Source organism: Lipotes vexillifer, unplaced genomic scaffold (genome assembly GCF_000442215.2).
Source record: "Lipotes vexillifer unplaced genomic scaffold, Lipotes_vexillifer_v1.1 scaffold299, whole genome shotgun sequence".
Lineage (NCBI taxonomy): Eukaryota > Metazoa > Chordata > Mammalia > Artiodactyla > Lipotidae > Lipotes > Lipotes vexillifer.
The window spans coordinates 3781939-3803093 of NW_006784347.1; the positions used below are offsets into that span (position 1 = coordinate 3781939).

General features: G+C 52.3%; 1 protein-coding gene across 1 annotated transcript in view; it reads right to left on the reverse strand.

Moving 5' to 3' along the window:
- Positions 1–21155, reverse strand: part of TBCD (tubulin folding cofactor D) — a 181426-nt gene that overhangs the window by 27739 nt on the left and 132532 nt on the right. Inside the window, exons 20-26 of the mRNA XM_007456808.1 lie at positions 19767–19884; positions 18402–18462; positions 17071–17093; positions 11025–11056; positions 2950–3012; positions 1942–2018; positions 376–448 (exon numbers count right to left, since the gene is read on the reverse strand). Coding sequence (XP_007456870.1) covers positions 376–448; positions 1942–2018; positions 2950–3012; positions 11025–11056; positions 17071–17093; positions 18402–18462; positions 19767–19884 — 447 coding nt within the window. The remainder of the gene's footprint in view (positions 1–375; positions 449–1941; positions 2019–2949; positions 3013–11024; positions 11057–17070; positions 17094–18401; positions 18463–19766; positions 19885–21155) is intronic.

A 21155-nucleotide genomic window follows, 5' to 3' on the forward strand; every position in this document is an offset into this window, starting at 1 on the left:
GGGACGGGGTGAAAGAGCGGCCTCCACAGAGACAGGGAGCTCCCCCATGGTAACGGGAGCCTCCAAAGCACAAAACAGGGGAAAGCTGACTTAAAAACCGAATTTAAGCAAACACTGCTGAAATAAGTAAGAGTTGATTCTACACGTAAAGTGGTAACATCCAGGAAAGTGGACCCCGCGTGGCCTGCAGAGAGCCCCTCTGGGCGCCAGGCAAGGGTGGGATGGGCTGAGGAGGAGGGGGTGTCTCCACGGCCTGGAGCCCGCTCTCTCCCACCCCACCCAGGCCCCATCCACACTGCAGCGGGAGGGGCACCCAGGGCACCACCCATCACCCCAGCCGCGGAGGATGCGGGCCGAGTGCAGGTGCCCACTCACCCTGAGCGGTGGAGTCCGCCTCCCCAGAGTGGTACTCGCTGCAGAGGGCGGCCAGGGCCGACACAGCCGCCTCCTGAAACGAAGCAGATGTGAGTGAGCAGCAGGCTCCCGGCCCAGGAGCAGCCGGGCAGCCCTGCGACCAGGCCAGTGACTCGGTTTGAAAGACCCAGAGGCTGAATGACGTCATCCTTTCCAGTACATCTGCTGGTCATCAGTCACATATGGTCATAACTTTAATATTCTCTGCAACTAATACACTGAAGAGAAAATGATTATTTCCTCCATACAGTGCAAATTCCATGTCTTCCAATGTGAACAGGTAACAATAAAACGTGGCATTTTATTCTTTCCCAGCAGAAGTAATAAAGGAAAAGTGTGGTAAACACCCAGAAGCAACGTGGCAAGGCCCCCAGGTGGGCCATGTACAGACCTCATTTGGAGAGGAGTTGGGGTCCATGGGTGCTGGGAACAGGAGGGGCTGCACGAGGAGGAAGGGCCAATCTGAGGGTGGGGCAGCGAGAGGGACAAAGCGCAGGTGCGGGGCTCACACCGCACGCAGGACCCTTGGCCCCGCCCGTCGCCTCCACGGTCACTCACCTAAGCCTTTCTTGACCGTACAGACAGTGAGGGGCAAATGCTGGGTTCATGTGCTCTTCCTGCTGCTCCCCCAAACCAGGGAGCCCTGGCAGAGGTGCTGGGGGAGGGATGTCCTCATACACATCAAAGGAGCAGACCAAACCATGATCATGGCTTGTATGAGTCAACTATGAATATGTTTTTAAAAGGAAATTCTAAGGCACTAATTGTGAAGAACTCAAATTCATCTAGTAAAACTGCACCTGGATTCTACAGAATGATAAAGTTACTTTAAAAAAGGGAGGGGGGGCTGAAGATTTGTTCTATTAACCCAGCAGAAATGCTGAGACACACAGGAGGCTGGAGAACTGTAGGGAGACCAATATGTACTTTGACTCCTTCATCCTCAATATCAAAGCCTAGTCATTATCAATACCCAAGACTGTTATCGCTGCAAGGGGTTAGGGGTTGCAATGCTGCTAGTCCAAAGTTCACCTGTCCTGGGGCAGGACAGTAGTGGCCACTGGGACGGGGACGGACACACACACACACACACACACACACACACACACACACACACACTCACTCTTGCTCACTCGAAATGACTAACGTTGACGTGCTGACATGATTCTGGATGCAGTTTGCTCATCAGTACATGAGCATCACGAACAGAGCTTCCAACCCTAAAATTCTACAACTCAACAGGACACAGAGTGTATAGGGAAAATGTTTATAAGGTAAATATAATTAATAAAGCCAGAAACAGTAATAAAAAATTTAAATATTCTGGTAAATAATGGCTGCATTAGTTTTCTCGATCATAAATTACAAAGACAGTATCATCCAGGATTCCAAATGTAATTATGGCATTTATCAATCATGTTGGTCTATAAAAGGGACTCATAATGCATGCAGCCCTTTGAAACAAACACTAAAATAAGTAATTATTTCTACACAGTGCAACAGCCAGAAAGCCCTCACTCCCCACACCTTTATCCGTTGTCGAGAGTGACTTGAAATGAGGTGAAGGTTTCTCAAGGTGTCGTTTATCAGCCACTGCCAACCATCTGTCAAAGAGACAAATTCATTCCGTCAGTAAAGAACATTTGTATGAAATTAAAAACAACAACACACAGATTTTCTTTTACCTCTCAAGTCAAAGTAGATGGTGACCTTTGAGAGGAACCTGGAGGAAACCTAAGGTACACATTCTCCGGATCTAACAAAATTCTAAAGGCCCTCGCCCTCCCCATCTAAAGGGGGAAAGTCTTCTTTCCGCTGTTGAAATGTGAAAACTGTCATGTGGGGAAGTTTTTGTTCTTTTATCACACCTTCAGGTTTCAGGTGGTCTTTTCCTGTACCTCTCCCCCAAACATTCCCTCCAGACCCTCACCAATAAAAACCCAAACATTCAATTCAATTAGATCCAATACTTGGGAACAAACACTACATCTATTCAATTTTTTTTTAAGTTACAGAACTTCTGAGGCTGCAGACCAAAGAGCCAGGACAGCCCAGTGGTGGAGGTGACCCCGAGGCTTTTCTTACTGCCTCTCTGTGGCCAGGTGCCATGGAATGTGGAGAGGCTCCCAGACCTGCACAGGGGCCTGGCCGCCACCCCCAGGGAGAGCTGTGGCAACTGCTGGCCCTCCCCTCGTCCTGCGAGAGAGTGCCCCTCAGGCTTGCACCATCCATCTGGGAGAGGAACAGCCGAGAATGCCGGGTGCTGGGCACGGCCGTGACAGGCAGAGCCCCAGTCAGCAGCTCTGAGGAAGGAGCTTGACCCCTTGGAAGAGAAGGGAGAGTCTCTGTTTTTGTGGGGCGAGTGTGGTGGACGCTCACTATTTACAATGGGTTCTTACAGCAACTTCAAAACAAGGATTCTAACAGGATGGAACTTTCCCATCCACCCTAACAGGTTGGTCTTCACCTTTTCAGCTGAAGTGGTTCTGGAAGAAAAGGCCACAACATGAATCACTGGAGAAGAGAGGCACTTACCGATCACAGCGTCACCTCTGAAGGGCATTTTGGAAAGGGACAAGTTTTCTATTAAAATGCACACTAGGAAGAAAAAGGATGAACACAATGTCACTTCCCCGTAAGTGCCCATCACAGCACCTACCCTGCTGCACCTGAGCCCAGAGCTGCAACACCAACCCCCTCCCCACACCCCCCACCCTATGCCTTGGTGCTGGTGTCGGGAAGCAAGCCCTCAGAATGGCCTCAGCACCAGACCTGGCCCAGGCTCAGGGGTAGCTCCAAGACCCACAAGGAGCAGCATCAAGCGGGTGCCCTCAGGGAGCCCCACCCAGTCGAGGGAGTGCTATAGGGAGGCTGCAGGTTTGACCCCCATACGAATCCCCAATGATGACTCAATGCAGAGGACTTGGCTGCTGGGCCATCAACACCCACAGGTTACCAGGAGCTGTGGCTGAACTGCAGGCACCTGCCCAGTGAGGACCACAGAGAAGCAGGTTCTCCTGGGGCACAGGGGCTCCAAAGACAAAGGAGATGCCCCGGTCTCAGGTCAGCACCAGGGTCAGGACGGGGTCAGAGGAGGTAACATTGATCCTCCCCAGATGAGCTGCGGTACTCAAAGCTCTGGTAAATTCCCCACCTCTGTGAATAATGTAGTGTCCGTGTTTATAACTGAACTACCACTTCTGTGGGTGGGAACATGGCCAGTATAGCTACTGACTGGCCACGACTGCAAGGATGCCTGAGCTTCCATCTGGCAGCCTCACCGTGATGGTCCCGCCAACAAGGGGGCTCCACCATGGGGACTACTGCAGTGACCTGACCTGCCCGACGCACCGCCCGGCACCCGACACCTGCCGACAGGCCATGCGCCCCGGCCCATTGTGACCGCACAACTCCTCACGCTGCCCACTCACGACACAACCAGAGGGCGGCCTCTGCACTCCCACCTTTGTCACTAAAATAGAAACAGCATAGTGGTTTCTTCCTACTGAGTAAGTAATTTGCATTTGCTGAAAATAATCTAACACTACAGAAAAATAAAATAGAAAACTACCGCTGACATTGTGGGGGCCATGCATTGTGGGGGTCCCCCCCATGGACCCTCACAGGCTGAGAGGACACAGGCACACCTCCCTGTCGGCTCTGTGCCCCCACCCCTTCTTTGTCACCGAGCTCCCACCTGACCCTGAGACTAAGCTGAGCTGGAGCATGGCTCCTGCACCTCCCTCCATGCTCAGAGGGTCACAGACCACCGACACCCCACACGGCCAGGCTGGGCTGGGTGACGCTGCAGCAACAAAGCCTCAAGCTCAGCGTCCACGGCAACAAAGGCTCCCCCTGCTCATGCTGTACATCTGTCACGCATCAACAGGGGTGCCTGTCACTGTCACCCAGGGACCCCAGTGACAGGTGGCGGCCATCATCTGAAATGCTGCTAGGCTCATGAGGAAGCCAGCTCTGCAGAGTCTGCGTGAGCACGGAAGGCTCCTGACAGAGTGACACCATCCCTCCTCCTCACAGCTCCTGACTCACACTATCTGTGTCCACAAACGTGGCCCTGCCCAGCATGAGGGGGCCCGGGGGCCAGAGGCGGGAGGTTCCAGCAGAATCAGGACGGACACAGGCCCTCACACAGGGCTCCTGCTGCCAAACTGCTCTTTTTCTCTAAGAACATAACCAACCGCTGGAGAGCCCACGCTCTTTAGTAGATAGGTAACATCCCACACGATGGCTGTGAAACAATTTATTCAGTATTTCCTGAAGGGCTAAGCTCTCCTTCCAGTTTTCAAACAAGGTGGCCACACACATCCCTGTCGGCACACAGACTGCCTGCCTGCCCATCAGGTTGCCCATCACCCTTACACGTCTTTTGGGTGCAGAGTCCCAGGAGTGGCCCTGCAGGGCAGAAGACTGCACATTTCTAATCATAAGAGACACTGCCCACAGCAGCCTGAAAAGACTGTTAACAAGGCACACTCCAGAGCGAGGACCCCGTCGGCAGCAGGGCCACCAAGCCCTGACATAGCCAACGTGATCGAGGAGACACTTCCACCTCGTGGAGCTAATCAGCATCTCCCCAGCGACCAGACAAGGCTGGGCACTCGTCACCAACTCAGAGCCCATCTGGGTCTACGCTCAGGTGAAGTGTCCACTTACCTGCATGGCCCAATTCTCAGCTGGACTGCTTATCTTCTATTGGCAATTTTAAAAGTCTTTGCAGCCTATAAATAACAACTTCACCTTTCAACTGCTGTACCTCTAAATCTATGTTTTGTCTACTAATTTTATACATGGTCTATTCCGCCATATGAAAGCTTTTAATATTCGTTTAAACAAACTATTTTCTGTTGCTCTTTTCTAGCTGCAGAACTACTGTTAATTCTGTTAGATGGTTATGTGCCAAGAGCCAAAAACAAAACGAAACAAATTTAAAAAACAAAAAAAAGTGTTTACCAGTTAGAACTAACCAGTACAGTGTTACTACAACACAGTGTCTGCATCTGCTTTATAATTCTGGGGTTGGGACTGGTAGGAATATGCTGAGGGAACAGATAAAACAAGAGGAGCAAATATTGATGCTCACTGAGGCTGGGGGCCCGATACATGGGACCCATTACTCTATTTCTCTTTGCTTTGTGTAGATTTGAAAACTTCCAAATTAGGAAGTTTTTTTAAGGACCAACGTGATCCTCTAATGTCTCCTAAAATTTCTTTAAAGTTTTTTAAATTATATTTTTTTATATTGAAGTTTTTAGTTAATCAGTTATGTTTCTGTTAATCAGAAGTTTAGTTTTGTATATGTGTGCAGTAGGGACACAGTTTTGTTTTCTTCCACATGGCCCCTTGTGACATCATCATCCACTCAATAAACTGCCCTCTTTACCGAGGTTGGAAACACGTCTTCTTTGTCACATGTCAAATCCCATATATGCTTTTACTTCCGATTCTCTCTTTTATTTTGCCAATCTATTCGCCTGCTCCTAAGAAATGCCATTCTGCTTTGAACAGAGCAGTTCACAGGACATGTTAAGCACTGGAGAATCCAAGCCTCATTATTATTAAAAATAATTTTCTTGGATATTCTCCCAGCATATGATCTTTAAATGTACTTTATCAAGTTAAAAAAAAAGAAAAAAACAGCACATGAGAAGATGTTCAGCATCACCACCCGTTAAGAAAATGAAATTAAACCCACAATGAAATATCACCACAAGCCTACTAGGACCGCCAAGGTTAAAAACAGTGACAATAACGAGTGCTGGTGACAATGTGGAGGAACTGGAACTCTCTCACACATCGCTGGTGGGAACGTAAAATGGTGCAGACGCTCTGGAAAGAGTCTGGCAGTCTCTCACAAAAGGAAACATATACGTAACCATATGACTCTTGGGCATTTATCCCCGAGAAATGAAAAGTTATGTTCACAGAAAAACCTGTATGCAAACGTTCTTGGCAGCCTTATTCACAGTAGCAAACGCTGGAATCAGCCCAAATGTCCTTTCATGGGCAAAGGGTTAAAACAAACTCTGATGCAACCAGACAAGGAGACAAGAAAGACAACCTATGAGCACATGAACTGTCTGCATGGGTCTCAGGGCCATTACACTTATGGACGAAGTCAGCCTCCAAAAGGGGACACCATGAGACTCCATCTACACAACGTGCTCGAAATGGCAAAGTACAGGGGCAAGCAGAGATCAGTGGCTGCCCGAGGGACAGGGAGGGCATGAAGCAGGGGCAGCGGGAGGCCTCGCAGGGGGCAGTCCTGCACCCCCACCGGTGCTGGCTGGACTCCTGTGAGTGCAGCTGCAGAAACCCGGACGCACGTGAAAACTGCTGAAAGCCGAGCGGGGTCCTTTGTCTGTTTAGCGGGGAGGATGCCAACATTGACTTCACGGCTTTGACGTGATACCCTAAGATGCTGTCACCAGGGGAGGCTGGTGAAAGCAGCAAAGAGCTCTATGTACCGACTTTATAACTTCCTGTGAGTTGACAATTATTTCAAAATAAAAGGTTGAAAAAACGAACACACTAGGTAATATAGACCACCCCACAGCTAAGACATTTTTAAAACACTGGACAAAATTAAAATCAAACAGTAAGTGCTCGGAGTCACTGCTGAGCCAGCAAGGGAGGGAAGGCCCAGTGAGGAGAGCAGCTTCTCCTTGACCTGTATCAGGGGCCCCGGAGGAGGCACTAAAATCCAGGACGGTGACCACAGCGTCTAGGAGCCTCAAAGGGGTGGTGGTGGTACAAATCTGGGAGTCCAGGGCTTCTAGGGGGGTTTGAATCCAAAGAACCACACCCTAGAAGTAAGTGTAAAGTTTGGGTCACCTCGCTGAAGCCCAGCACTGAATCCCCCACGTCTGGCCCGAAGTAAAGGTAAAGGCTCTCTGGGAGAGGAGACGTTTCTAGGCCTCAAAGTACTGCTGTAATTTTTCATACCCAACATCCAGGCCTTTACAAACAGAACCACAGAAGGACTAGATGATGGTATTTTTTAGAGAGATTATAAACTGTGCTTATCGTATTCAAAGAGGTGAAAGAAATGACGGAAAACCATGACAAGAATACAGATACTATGAAAGATAAATAGAAATTATGAAAGACAGACACACAAGAATTAAGAATTCAACAGATGGGTTCAACAGCCAATAAGACACAGCTGAGGATGTGCGGGGAGTGGCCACTCAGCCTCAAATCTTCCCAGCGCCGTCCCCAAGAAGAAGTAACGCGAGGTGGCCAGTCCCTGATCCTCCCCTTCCGTCTGTCTGCCGGGCTGGCGGCACACTCTGGGAAGCACGCAGCAGCGGTCCAGGAACGGCTCAGGAGTGCACATCCTTTCTGGCACTCGCTCCCTGTCCTAAGAAGGCAGTTCTCCCAAGCTCTGACGATGTTTGTGACGGGTGGCGGGGCGACGCAGCCGCAGCACTCTGCAGCCGTGAGCAGCTCACCCAGCTGGCGTGGGAGGCTACATGCAACATGACCCCAACTTCCTGAGACATGAACTGATAAGGAAGGAACAACCACCTTGAAGGAATCCCTGAAACAGTGGCTGTCCCCAACTGCTGGGATGATGGGTGATCTTTTTATTTCCTCTTCACTGTGAGCGATGGCTTCTGTGCAAAGTCACTGCTTCAACACAAAAACAGACGCCCTGCACCCCACCCCAGGCCAAGCCCCTAAAAACCCAGAAACGGCTTGCAGATCACGAGCTGTCGATGACACGCAGGGGAGCGACTCAGAGTCTGAATGTCAGCCGGCATAAACCAGCTCATGCTTCCAGAGTCCATGCCCCAAGCGACACCCGTCAAACCCATGAGAACACTGAGCTGACACGGAGGAAACAAACCTCCCAGCAGAGAAGTCCCCGAGGGCAGGCAGGAGGCGAGAGACACGGGCCTCAGGCAGGTCCCTCCGGGTCGGGTCGGTGTAGTGGCCAGAACACCAGGAGGTCAGCTGGCCCTGTGCACCAGGCTCGGGCCTTCCCGTCCACTCACGCCCCAGACCTCAGCAAGGCCTGCATGTGGTCGGGGGCTCACACGGGGGTTCCTGCACCGAGTCACCAGCAGTCCATCCGTAAACAAGGTGAGGCCTCTCAGATCCTTGAGACTGGCCAGTTCCACTAGGAATCATCTCGGGAACTGAAATCAGGCTTTCCTAGTGCCGTTTTGTGGACTTCTACAACATGTCTGTGCTTCCCTCCTCACATTCATAAAGAGAATCACCAAAAAAGCAAACTACATCCCTTGAAGACACCTTAGGGAAGCCTGTGCCTTACTCGACAATAATGAACCGGAACACAAGGCCCCACAGGCCTCGTCCAGAATCGAGCATCTGGACCGCTTTTAGAAGGGACCTCTGTTCAGCTCCCCACCCACTGCCTCCCGTCCCAGTTCCTCACTCCGTACCCGAGGTGGCCTTGGCTCTGACATCTGTGGGTCCAGGAGGGCAGCCCCAGGTATCTCTGCTCACAACCTGGGCAGTGCACAATGAGTCCTCAAGCTCGTTGACTCAGCCAACCCCTGCTCTCCTGAGACGTCTGGCTTCCCGTGAAGTCGTTCCGGCTTCACTTCCCCTTCTTGCTGAGGGGCCCCGTCATCTGTGCTGCTGGGGTCACCCTGCATCCCTGGCTTGCCCCTTGAAGGTGTGTGCACCCCCACACAGACCCACACACATGGCCCTGGTCAGGCCTGTTGTGTTCTGGACCCAGCAGCACCACTCCTGTCTGCCGTCAAGTCACAAATACCGGTTGGTCCCCAGTGGCAGAGACAAGAAGCCTGTGCACGGTGGACTGGCCTGTTAATGACACTGCCTCTCACGCTGCTCCTAGGAGCCCAGGACTTCTTCCCACATTCAGGTGGGAATGCATCTCCTGTGTGGTCTGACTCAAGACATGTGGAGCAGTCCTGGGCAGACAGTGCGCTGCCAGGCCACAGTACAGTCAGGAGCTCTGTGACAGCTGTGGCTGGGGGAGACCCTGCCCACACGCCCTCACTGCACTCTTGGCTCCCGTGCTCGGTCCTACCCAGGCCTCACCCCACACACGCCCTGCCCCCTGCCAAAGGAACTACCTGGCCGCCCAGAGGCCCAGCACTCTCCAGCTTGGTGACCACTCTGAACCCCAACACCCTCCCACCGGCCAGGGCCATCCCTTCCCTCGGGACTCCACTTGCCACACCGCTCCTCCTTGGACGGAGGTGTGACGTGCCAGACCTGCATGAAGTCACCGTGGCCACTGGGCCCTGAATATGCACAGGCTGGGCACGAAGATCAGAGCAGGAGCTCCGGGTGGTGGGGGGCTGTGGGGAGGGCCTTGCAGCTGGGTTGCAGCAGAGCCTGGCCAGGCACCACCTTCCTGGCCTGCAGACCAGCCAAGGTCTGAGTACAGGGAGTGTCCAGAAGCTCAGCGAGGCTGTCTCTGCAGCGCCTCCGAGGACCTGCACACTACCTCTCCTCCTAACGAAACTGAGAATCCCAAGCAAGGACTGGGGCAGAAGAAGCAAGCCAGCAGTTCTTTGTGAGGAAGAGGATTTGGGACAACTGAGAGCAGTAAGGGACCCCGTTAACCCCCTTCCCAGGGACAAGTGGCCACTGGCAGACATGAACTCTTGGAGGGGCAGAGGGACAGGCAGGGGCACACGGGAAGATCAAAAAGCAACAGTGGGAACTGGCAGGGTGGAATGCTCCAGAAGGGGATGGTCCCAGGATGGAAACAAACCACCACATGCACCAAAGGGTCCAGAAGATAAGGCCAGGGGACTCAAGAGCTTGGGCTGATCCCAACGAACGACTTCAGCCTGGCGGGAGGGGGACAGGCAGGCGCAGTTAGGACTGCAGATGCTGCCCCACCTGCCCTCTGGCGTGCCGACCAGCCCGCGTCCCTGGCCAAGCAGACACGTTCTGTGGTTACCCCCTGCAACCCCAGAATGCTGGCACGTCTGTCACATTGACACCAACTGACCCCCACCCGCCCTCCCCCTCCCTGGGTGAGGGGCTCTCCTGGACCCTGGCCCACCATGGGGCCAGGACTGACCCGGAGCCTGATTAAGCGCAGAGTCCTGGGTTTTCTAGTAGGTTTAGCTGAAAAGGCTTCGAGAAATCTAGGTATTTACATGTTGGCATCTCTTGAGTTCCCTGCAAACATTTAAATATAATCTTAAAAACTGTTCTTTGCTCTACAGTTACATTTAAATATCGTATTGAAGAGGGGGAAAGATGGCAACGTTCAACATCCCTAACTTTATCATCCCCTTCTCACCCATCCCACCCCAGCCACCAGTAGTCCCATGGCTACTGAAATATATCAAAACCCACAGAAGCTGAAAATTAGAGCCTCAAGTGAACACACACAGGAGAAGCAGTGGGCTGGGCAAGTAGCCCCGGGCTTACCGTGTGCGGGCCAGGTACACCTCCACGGTAACTCTGGCCAGAAAACCACCCCGCCACTTGTCACCGCAAAGGGGCCCATCAGGGAACTTCCCAGTGTTGAAAGCAATGAAGTAAATGCCCTTAGGACTTTTTGTCTTCCCTCAACGGTGGGAAAAAAGGATCACAACCCAACACCTGCGGCCTCCGTGGCTCAGACCTACCTGCTTGTCTCATGAGTTCTCCTCCCAGACCCCTGAAAAGCAATGAAAACATTCAGGGTTAAATCTCCTGTTACGCAAAACAACATAAAATATCCTCAGCAAGAAAAAAATGTAACTTCAGGCTCCAAAAAGTATTATGATGTTAAATAGTTGCATTTGTTGTTGGAAGTATGAACTACTTTTTACGAAAATATGTGCTGTGACCGCCTTCTAGATGATTTTCAGTTTTTACTGGAGACTCTAATCACTGGTGCTAATCACATCACACAATCACATATAACAAATCCCAAATACTGTTCAACTCTTACTTTGTAAAAACTAAAGGAACTTAAGGCACTAGAAAGATATCATCATCCAGCAGGACTGGGGAGAGGAAATGCCGCCCGTCTGGACCCTGATTGACCCCAGACGCTGACAACGGGAAACTGGTGGACGTGAATCCAAGAAACACTCCAGGGAGAAGGTAGGAAATTTATGAGACGGCCTCCTGGCCCAGGTAGAGGAACAGGATTCGAGTTTGCCCTCCTGCCTTAAATAAATAGAAAACTGGATGAAATAAACAAAGGTTCAGATGCCGAAAAACAGAGGTCTTGGCAGGAGGGAGGGAGCAGACAAGTCCCAGAGCCCAAGAGGCCCAGCAGTGAAGCCCAGCGGAGCCGCCTGTCCTGTGGAGTCAAGAGGTTGAGCTGGAAGGTGGGGAGGCCAAGGCGGCTGAAATCTGAGGGGCTGGGGAGCAGCCCAGACAGCGCTGACCTCGAGCTGCATATGCGAAAAAAGAAACTACCTGAGCCTGAGAGGAGAGAAATGCTCCTAAGGAGAAGGCAGGGCACTTGCAGGAACCCATACGGGCGGGAGGAAGCCCCCGTGAGCCAGAGCACAGGCCTGGTCACGCACGAGGCGTCAGCAGAACCCTCAGAAGGGCCGCCTCGGCAGCCGGTCAGACTGTTCTGGCCCCGTCAGGCCTTCAGAACAGGGCTTGAAAGGATTCAACCGATCCCACCAACCAAACACCACCAGAAAGCAGCAGCCGGTGCCCAGCGACAAAAATACCACAAAGCCTGGCACCCAACAGAACTACCAGGAAAACACGACCCACAGCTCCAAGAAAACCAGTCCATACAACCAGACCCAGAAGCACCCAAGACGACGGAATGAACTCGCGGGGTCAGAACAGCTTTTAGTTTCTGCACATGTCCAAGGAGAGGAGGAGAGAGACTGAGGCATAAGGAAGACACGAATGGAACCTCAAGAAATAAAAAACACAGATCTGAAAATAAAAACTGCACTGAATGTAATCAATGAAGACAGGAACAGAAAGCAAATTAATAGAAACAAAGAGGTTTAAAAAGATATTGCTCAAAGACTAAGTGAATCATGTGAAAATGACACAGGAGTTCATTTAAACAGGCTCCTATGGGTCAAATACGGGACAGCCTGAGCAACAGAAAGAATAACAATGATGTTCCTGGATTACAACGTACTGGGGGGCGGGGAGGACCCATGAGTCTATAGTGATACATTACAAAGAGAGCAGGGTGGGAGTGGGGAGCTACGCTGCTCTCGCCAGACAAATCGGAAAACGAATGAGGGAATCAGCCAGGCACCCTCTGGCAGGCCGCAGAGCGATGACTGATTTAGGCCAGGCAGGCAGGCACTGGACACCAGGGATCCACACATCTCAAAGCCACCGCCTCAGGTCAGCCGCTAGCTGCAAGGGGACACACCTCACTCACGGGCACGTCTGACCTTCTGGAGGTCATCCCTGAACCCAGGGATCAACTCAGCGTCTCTACTAGGGGACAAGCGCACTGGCACAGCCCCTTCACAGGCAACACCAGGGTCCACGCCAGCCATACCAGCCACGCCAGCCATGCCATGGGTAAGCCAGGTCCAACCATCAGGGAACAATCCAGCAAACCCACAATGTGGAATGTTACACAACACAACTGGCCTGAACTCTTAAAAAGAGACTGTATCATGAAAAACAAAAACGGAGGGGACTGAATAACACCAAACACAGTACTTGAACTTGAGCAGGTCCTAGTTCAAAGGGGAAAGGCTACGGAGAGCATTTGAAGATGACCTGAAGAAACCTACGTTCACAAGTCACTGAGGTCACACCGACTCTCCTGGATGTGGTGGGGACACTGGTTGTACATGGTTACACAGGACAAAGTCTCTGCTTTCTCAAGTTTTAAAGAGGAAGCAACATACCCGCAACTTACTTTCCATAAAGAGAAATGAAACACATATAAAGAGAGAGACACACACACACTAGCTGAGATAAAACAAACAGTCAAAATGTTATTAATAATGGGGGAAAGGTGAACAGGTATTCACTGCACTCATTTTATTTAGACCCATAATCCCTCAAGATAAAATGTTGGGGGTTAGAGAAAATCAGTCCTTGCTATGCCCTTTCCCAGGAAGACTTCCAAGCACAGTCTGCCAAAGAGAACACAGTTCCCAACGTCATTCAGATCGCTGAGAAAGCAAGTGGAGGCCCCAAAGAGACCAAGGGGCCCGGGCACCCCTGGGGCCGCACGGCCACAGCTCCCAGGACACCGGGCGGCCTCCCAAGGGCTGACTGCTTCACTCACAGAGGGGCAGGAGCACACCCTCCAGGGAACCAGAGCATGGGGCTGGTGCAAATCCCACATGCACCTCACATTTCCCTCCAAGATCCAGATCCATCTCCCTCCACTACGTGAGCTGCCATTTCCATTTACCCACAGTTCACATTTCTTTAAGATTAAGACTTTCACGCTTCTGTTCTGCAAATGAAGGCCTGTCACCACTCCTGCAGGAGGGCCTGACACTATCAGGTGACATGCAGGGACTGGGAGGCGGCCATCACAAGCAATGAGGCTGCCATGAACTCAAGTGTCACAGGAAATTCAACGAGGGCTCCCCCGAGCACTCCAGGCCTGCTGACGGGAAGCACTTGCTGGGTTTGAGAGTTCGGGCATTCCCAGTGAGACAGGAGCACCAGGCAGCCTGGCCAGGAGTCCTCACCCTCCTGCCCCTCCCCAACAGGGAATTTTCCTTCCAACCTGCTGGACACAGCGAGTGCTCAGAGCTCTAACCGCACGCAGAGGTCCTCCAAGCACAATCCCACACGGCCAGCCAGCACTGACCACCCCAGGGTGTCACGGGGCAGCCCCATCAGCTTGTTAGAACCTACGGGATGCTCCAATCCTTTTGCCAGTGCAGAGGGATCTGCAGGGCACATGGGACACACAGCTCTAGCGCTAGGCAGACCTAAGGGGTCCCCTTCAAGGACAGAGGATTTATTTCCACAGCCAAGGCCGCTTCCTGGAGGTGAGGGCCAAGGAAGGATGGGTCTGGAGCTTTGTCCCAGATGTGGGAGGTGACCTCCCAGCCCCTAGAAGGTTCTGCCTGACAGGATCCTCTGTTTACCTGGGCCCGGGGCCCTGCTGGAAGGTCTACACTGGTGCCATCTATGGTGAGGCCTCAGGTCACAGGGATTCAGCTCAACCCAATGGAAACCCTGGATGCCAAGGCCTGGAGGCGGGGGGAGGTAGGGGTGGTGGAGACCCTCCCTGAGTGGCAATAGCTGTGCATGTGTCATGAGTGGTCACAGGGAGGATTCAGCGTGACTCCACAGGGAAGGGACCCAGGAAGCTGGTGCCTGGTCTATCCTGGACTCTGTGCTGTGGGCCTTTTATGTTGCTGATTTTAATCTGTATCCTTTCACTGCAATAAGCCATAACCACAAGCATAGTGGCTCTGCTGAGTTCTGAGTCCTCCCACCAGCAAGCCACTGGGCCTGAAGGTGGTCTTGGGGACCCCCAAACTCACAATAAGAAAATAGTCCAAGGAAATAACGGGGCTAAGCTGGATCTTCAAGGTCAGAAGGACTGGACACCTCGCATTCAAGCCCCGGCAAGAGCCTTCTGGCCTGGTCCTATGGGGCCCTGTGACGCCCCCCCCTTCTGTGGTCACTGCCAGGGCCTCTGGCCAAGACCTGTGTGGGAGTCACACTTCGTGAACAAACACTGCTGAGGCACCCAGGCCTGTCCCACCCAGAGGGCCTCTGTTGCACCAGAGGCCACATGCATTATCTTCCTACACTGGCCTCACTGAATGGGGTTATTTTCTATTTATTTTTGAGATTTATCACTAGAAAAGAAAATTCAAAGGCAAAGAGCAGATGTGCATTTGGAATTTGTAAGATGCTAACGGATTTCATTAGAAGCCTTCAGCTCCAAAGAAAGCCGCACACGCACACAACATAAGCACAATGGCCCTGGGGTGGTCGGTGGCCCTCCGCACACAGCTCACTGCCTGCCTCATCCCTGGTTAGTCCCGTGGAGTTCAAGCCGTTTCACCAGAAACAAATGAACATGTTTTTATGTAAGGGGAAGTGAGTCACTCCTTTCTTTCTGTTAAAACAGATGAAAAGCAGCAGCATTAGTGGAACAGCAGCCCACGGGCCTCCCCATGGGAACCCCCTCCAGGCCTCCATCCAGGAAGCAGGAACCGGGAGGCAGAGCCACGCCCACTGGTTCAGGTCTACACCAGGCCTCATCCACCCAGGAGGAGATTCACTCAGCAGAGTTTATCACCTGCAGGATGCCCCTAAGGGAAGGACAGTTAAACAGGGAACAGACACCCCCAAAAAGCCCTGAGACCTCGGCCCGTCTCCACACCGACCACGGAGGCCACGGAGGGTCCTGACAGACGTGGCCCACATCCTGGAGGCGCTGCAGGATGCAGAGGAGCCGATCGCACCTACGCGCCCACTTGGTCGCAAGGAGGTCCGAGCGGTGGCCAGGTCTGACCATCAGTGAGCAAACTGACCACGGGCAGACTCATCCCGAAAAGGGATTCTGAAGTAAGGCAGGGGATGCAGACTTAAAGAAGATCAAGTTTAAATTATAAGCACCGACTGAGACCAGATCCAAATCAGCAGAGGGTGACGCCAGCTAACTGTGAGGTCACCTAAGCAACCTCTGAGAGAAGCCCCCGTGTGGCCCCAGCCACCCTGGGCGGGGAGGTCACAGCAGGCCCTGGCCTGCCAGGAAAGCTGGAGGCAGGGAGATCGGCCAAAATGAAAACACGTCAAACAAGAACAGGCTGACGTCCACTGCCCTGCACTGTTTTACATTAAAACACAAGAAAAACGAGATGCAAGCCACAGTCTGGGAGAAAATTCTGACAAATCACCTGTCTACAAAGAGCTCGTGTCCAGAACATGACAAGAGTGCTGACAGCTTAGTAAGAAGACTACAGAGCATGAGATATTTTTTATGAGCAAAAGATCTGAACAGTCACTTCACAGATGAGGGAGGACAGCCAGTCCACACAGGAGGTGTCAAGGTCACCAGGCCCCAGGTATGCAAACTAAAGTGGTGATGAACTACTCCACACCCAAGGATCAGCCCCACCTTAAGGCTGCCCACGCCCAGCACTGATGAGGACACCTTAGACACACTGAACCATATGACCCAGCAACACGTCCACACTAAGACTCGTATGCCAATGTTCACAAAAGCTTTATCCCGAAGAAGCCAAAAGCTGCAACAACCCAGATGCCCATCATCTAGCGAGCGGATAAACACACCAAGCACACATGCCACAGACCACCACACAGCACTACAAAAGAACACACCACTGTACGCCAACCACAAGGTGAATCTCAGAAACAGCACGCTCAGTGACAAAGACCAGACCCCAAGGCTCCACAGAATGGCTCTATCCGCATGACATTCAGAGGGCAGACCACAGCCACCAGGGCTGAGAGGACCCACTGCAAAGGGCAGAAGGCAGATCCAGGTGGTGCCGCTGCTGCAGGTGGACTGTCCATAGCCACCAGCCCCGTCAGACTCCACAGTCAAATATGAGCAAGCTTCTCACCACGTCGTCAGTGAAGCTCAGAATCCAACCAGGTCTTTCATGGCTCTTCACCCCCTCAAATAGGACAAGCACAGGCAACTTGGCCAGGACCACTCGGGAGACACCCATGACTAGGGGCCCAATATTTTCTTCACAAAACATAAAACTTCAGGTGTGTAAAGCTTACCTGTATAACTGACGATCATAAAGCTAAAAATAAAGAATTGAAAGTTAGTTATTTAAATTACTAGGATTTAAAAAATAACACAGCAGGTATATAACAAGCATCAAAAGGATAACAAAAAGAAACACACAGGTGGGTGTTTCCCAGGAGGGGCTGATGGAGCCCCTCCACTCTCCAAGAGCACCTCACTAACAAGCCCCTCCCTCACTAAGACCCACCGTGCATTACCACGTTTAATCCTCACAACAGCCCAGATCCCTCCTTCCCTCACCTGGAAGAGAAACCAGGGGTCAGAGAGGGGAGGAAGAGGGTTGCCAGCCAGTGAGGGGGGCCTGGGTACCCGGACCTGCCCCACCGACAGCCCCTCAGGCAGTAAACTAACCCTAACGGTCCTTCTCCTTGCAAGGAGCTCAGAGAAGCCATTCACAGCATCACCACTAACTACCATCCCAGCCACCACTCACTGAATGTTCATGCTGTGCCAGCAACTCCACTCAACTCTCCAAATGCATTCTTTAATTCTCACAGAAACTCAAGCAAGTAGGTTCCACTATTACCCAGGCTCTACAGAAAAAGGAAGCCGAGGACGGGGGACGGTCCCCGCACTGAACCGCCTCCTGCGTCACACGGCGTCAGCCCGGCTTGACAGTGTCAGGTGAGCACCAGACTCCACTCTAAAGGTGAGAAATGCACCTAAACAGACGGTACGGTTTTGCCAAAATGGAAAAGAAAGTTAACGGCACCAAGAGGATGAGGAGGGAAAGACGTCAAAATGGTGAATTATTACATAAAGAGCTAAATCTTAAAGAAAACAAAACTCTACTCAGAACAACAAACAGTAAAGCCGTTTAACATCTCAAGAGTGACTTCCCAGTTTTCCTATAACATTAAGACCTACAGTTCATACTTCACCAATTTTGACTCACAGAAGCCTTTGAGAATCTCAAAAACCCAGAAAAATGCACACACCTCCTCCCCAGAGAAGTGCATACACAAACCCTGGATGTGACTTCAGACTCGGGGTTCCCCACCGTGGAGGCACAGCTGGGGGTGCAAGGCCTTTGTGCTTGTTCTGTGTGCCACTGCCCACCTGCCCTTGCGTGAGGACGCGCCCCGAGCGAGGAGGGTGGCCAGGCTGCACAGCAGGACTAGATGAGAGGCGGGTGCTGTGCAATGTACAGCAGAGGACACTTGGCCACACAGAAGAGCCCGAGCTCACCCCAAGGGTTTGCACCACAGCCCCAGGACTGACCCTCGGGGCTTCGCTTGGGGGCAGGCAGGCCCCAGGTACCAGGAGACCTAGAAGAGGGGCGCCCCAGAGGCTGCACACTGACCTGCTGGTGGATCTGCTTCAGGCCCTGCACGGCCTTCTCGTCTAGGAAGTCCGAAACGGGCCTGCGGGAGTTCAAACACAACGTGTGAGGTCCTGGGACAGTGTCAGGGAGACACGCATGCAGGCCTGGTGGCCCGCCAGCTCCCAGCCCGCAAGCACCTGCAGGGGCATCCCTCAAGGTACATCCACTCAAGGGGGCAGACGGAAGACCTTCTCAGGCAGCGGTTAGCAGACAATAGAGACAGAGCTGTGATGAGGCGCCTGCTTGAGAGCGGGGACCCCACGTTCGGGAAGAATCTGCGGCCCCGAGACGGGGAGCAGCCCAGCTCCCAGGTGCCCTGTGACCTGCTTTGGAAAAGAGTACAGCGGCTGAGGCTGCGGTCAGGGCCCTGCAGCCAGTGGCCTCACTGCCGCCCTGGACAGGCCTGCTCAGCACCCAGAAACCTGGATTTCGGGAGGGCTCTCCCCATCCCCTAACTGCCCAGACTGGTTGCACAAACCACATGGATTATGCTGAAACCTGATTTCTTCTGGGAGTCTGGGATTTGGGTTTATGGCAGGTAGAGAACCCACACGACCAGCCCCCAAAAAACCCCCGGGGGCCGGTCTCTCTAGCCTTCCCTGGGGAGAAACGTGTTGTCACACGCACTGCCAGGGGATTAGGTGAGTCCTGCACAGCTGCACCAGGAGAGGATTCCATAAACGCCAGGTCCTCGGCCAAGCCCACAGGTGCCATTTCACCCCCTCACAGACGTCATTCAAATGGACTGCGGGGAGAGAAGCAGGGTCAACTCGGACCTGCTATCACTGTGTCCCCAGGAAATCACCTCGAAGGACAGGAAGCCACTTAAAATACAGTTTTCCCCAAGCTGGAGTCCAAGAACCACAGCACAGATATCACAGTGTGCTCCGAGCTTTTGCCTTTGAGGAAAAGTCAGGTGGAAAATCAAGTAGGAAGACGAAGCAGCTGCTTCACAAAACATTCTCAACATTCAGACCTTCTCAGCAACCCCACGCCTCGTATCTATTGTTATTTATACTAACTGAGCCAGCAGAAAAGGCTCCTGGTAGACACTTTTAAATTTATATTCTCTGGTATTTTAAATTATTGAAAGTGATAAATGAACAAAGAATACTGAATATACGAGCTACTCAACACAAACTCTGAAAACGTGTCTTTGCTTTTACAATCTGTTTACCTCAGAAAGAGCGAGGTGACAGGAGAAGCTCAGAGAGGTGGGGTCCCCCAGAGAGGACAGGGGACCACTGACAGACATCGTCAGGAGCACAGGGCCCCTGGAGACCATGCCACCGGCACAAAGGAAGGGGCGCGTGGACAGGGCCCCAGCTGTGCCCCAGCTCCTACCTGCCCTGTTGCACAGCCAGTGTGTACAGGCTGTGGGCGACCTCTGCGCAGGCGAGCACAGCCCCGTGCCGAGTGTGTAGGTCTGGACTCTGTGTCATCGACAGCAGACGCGGGAAAACTGCAAAGGACACATGGGAGATGCACACAGGGTGACAGACGCGAGGGTTCAGGATCCAGGGGAGAAACAAACCCAACTCAGTTATCTCTGTCAGGATCATTATCTCACAACCAAGGCTAAACTAAAGTCTCTGACATGCCAGACTTCTTCAGCAGACACTAGGGCAGCGAGCAGGAACGTGAACGAGGATGACACTTGCCCCCAAACAGCACATGCTCTTCGGGGCTCCGGACACAGGGTGGTGACCCAGGGTGAGAACAGACAGCAGGGAAGAAGGAAAACAGACTGTTTTCCAGGTCTTTCCTGCTGTTCAGGGGCTGCCAGGGCTCTGCCTAGGGGGCAGGGAGGACAGAGACCGGGCTGCAGGACCCTACAGCCAACACACGGTGCCTCAGCCTGGAGCTCGCCCTCTCCTGATCAGAGCAGAGGAAGACTCCAAGCCTGTGCTCTGGGGACAGAAAGCAAAGTCAGACAGTCCTTGAAGCCTGGCAGGGAGCACAGACAAGGAGCCGCACCCACAGCGGCTCTGCTCCACCAGCCCCACCAGCCCCACCATCCAGGGGGAACCACAATCACAGCCGGGCAGAGGCCACAGCGTCCTTGCCAGGAGAGGGCCCACACAGGCGCTCAGACGTGGCAGCTGGTAGCGGTCAGTGTTTAAGAATCAGGGAAATCCCTTATCCTGGGGCGGTCAGCACTCTTGAACTGGGAAGAAAGTGTCCCCTTCATTCAGGCAGCAGGATTATCATAAAAGGAAAATAAACACCAGGTGAGATTCCTGACATTAAGCTTAATTAACAGACCACGAAGCTGAAAGGGCCCTTAGGAGGTAACATGCCCCAAATCTTCATTTAAAATCCCAGAGTGTGTGATTAAAACCAGTAACTCCAAATGAAGAACCATGATCCAACCAACAGTTACTTCTCTAATAAATGTCAGTGGGAATAAGTATAATGTGGAGAAATTTGTGTATTGTTCCCTAAATTAAAATCAGATGCCTACTTATTCCAAGTAGAAAAAACATGATGGAATATATACGGGTTCTTTCCTTAATGATAAGGGCGTGTCATCAGTTCAGACTGGCTGTTCTGTTCTTCAGTAAAGTGCACTCAGGCCTGGCCCAGGAAGTCAGCAAATCCACTGCAGCCCCAGGGAAGCAGCTCACTGTTTAATATGTTACATTATGAGTTACTTCACTTGTTGTTTTAAGGCTACTTCTGAAACACACAGTGTACAGCAGATCCATCGATTCCTGCTCGGATGGCGCAGGA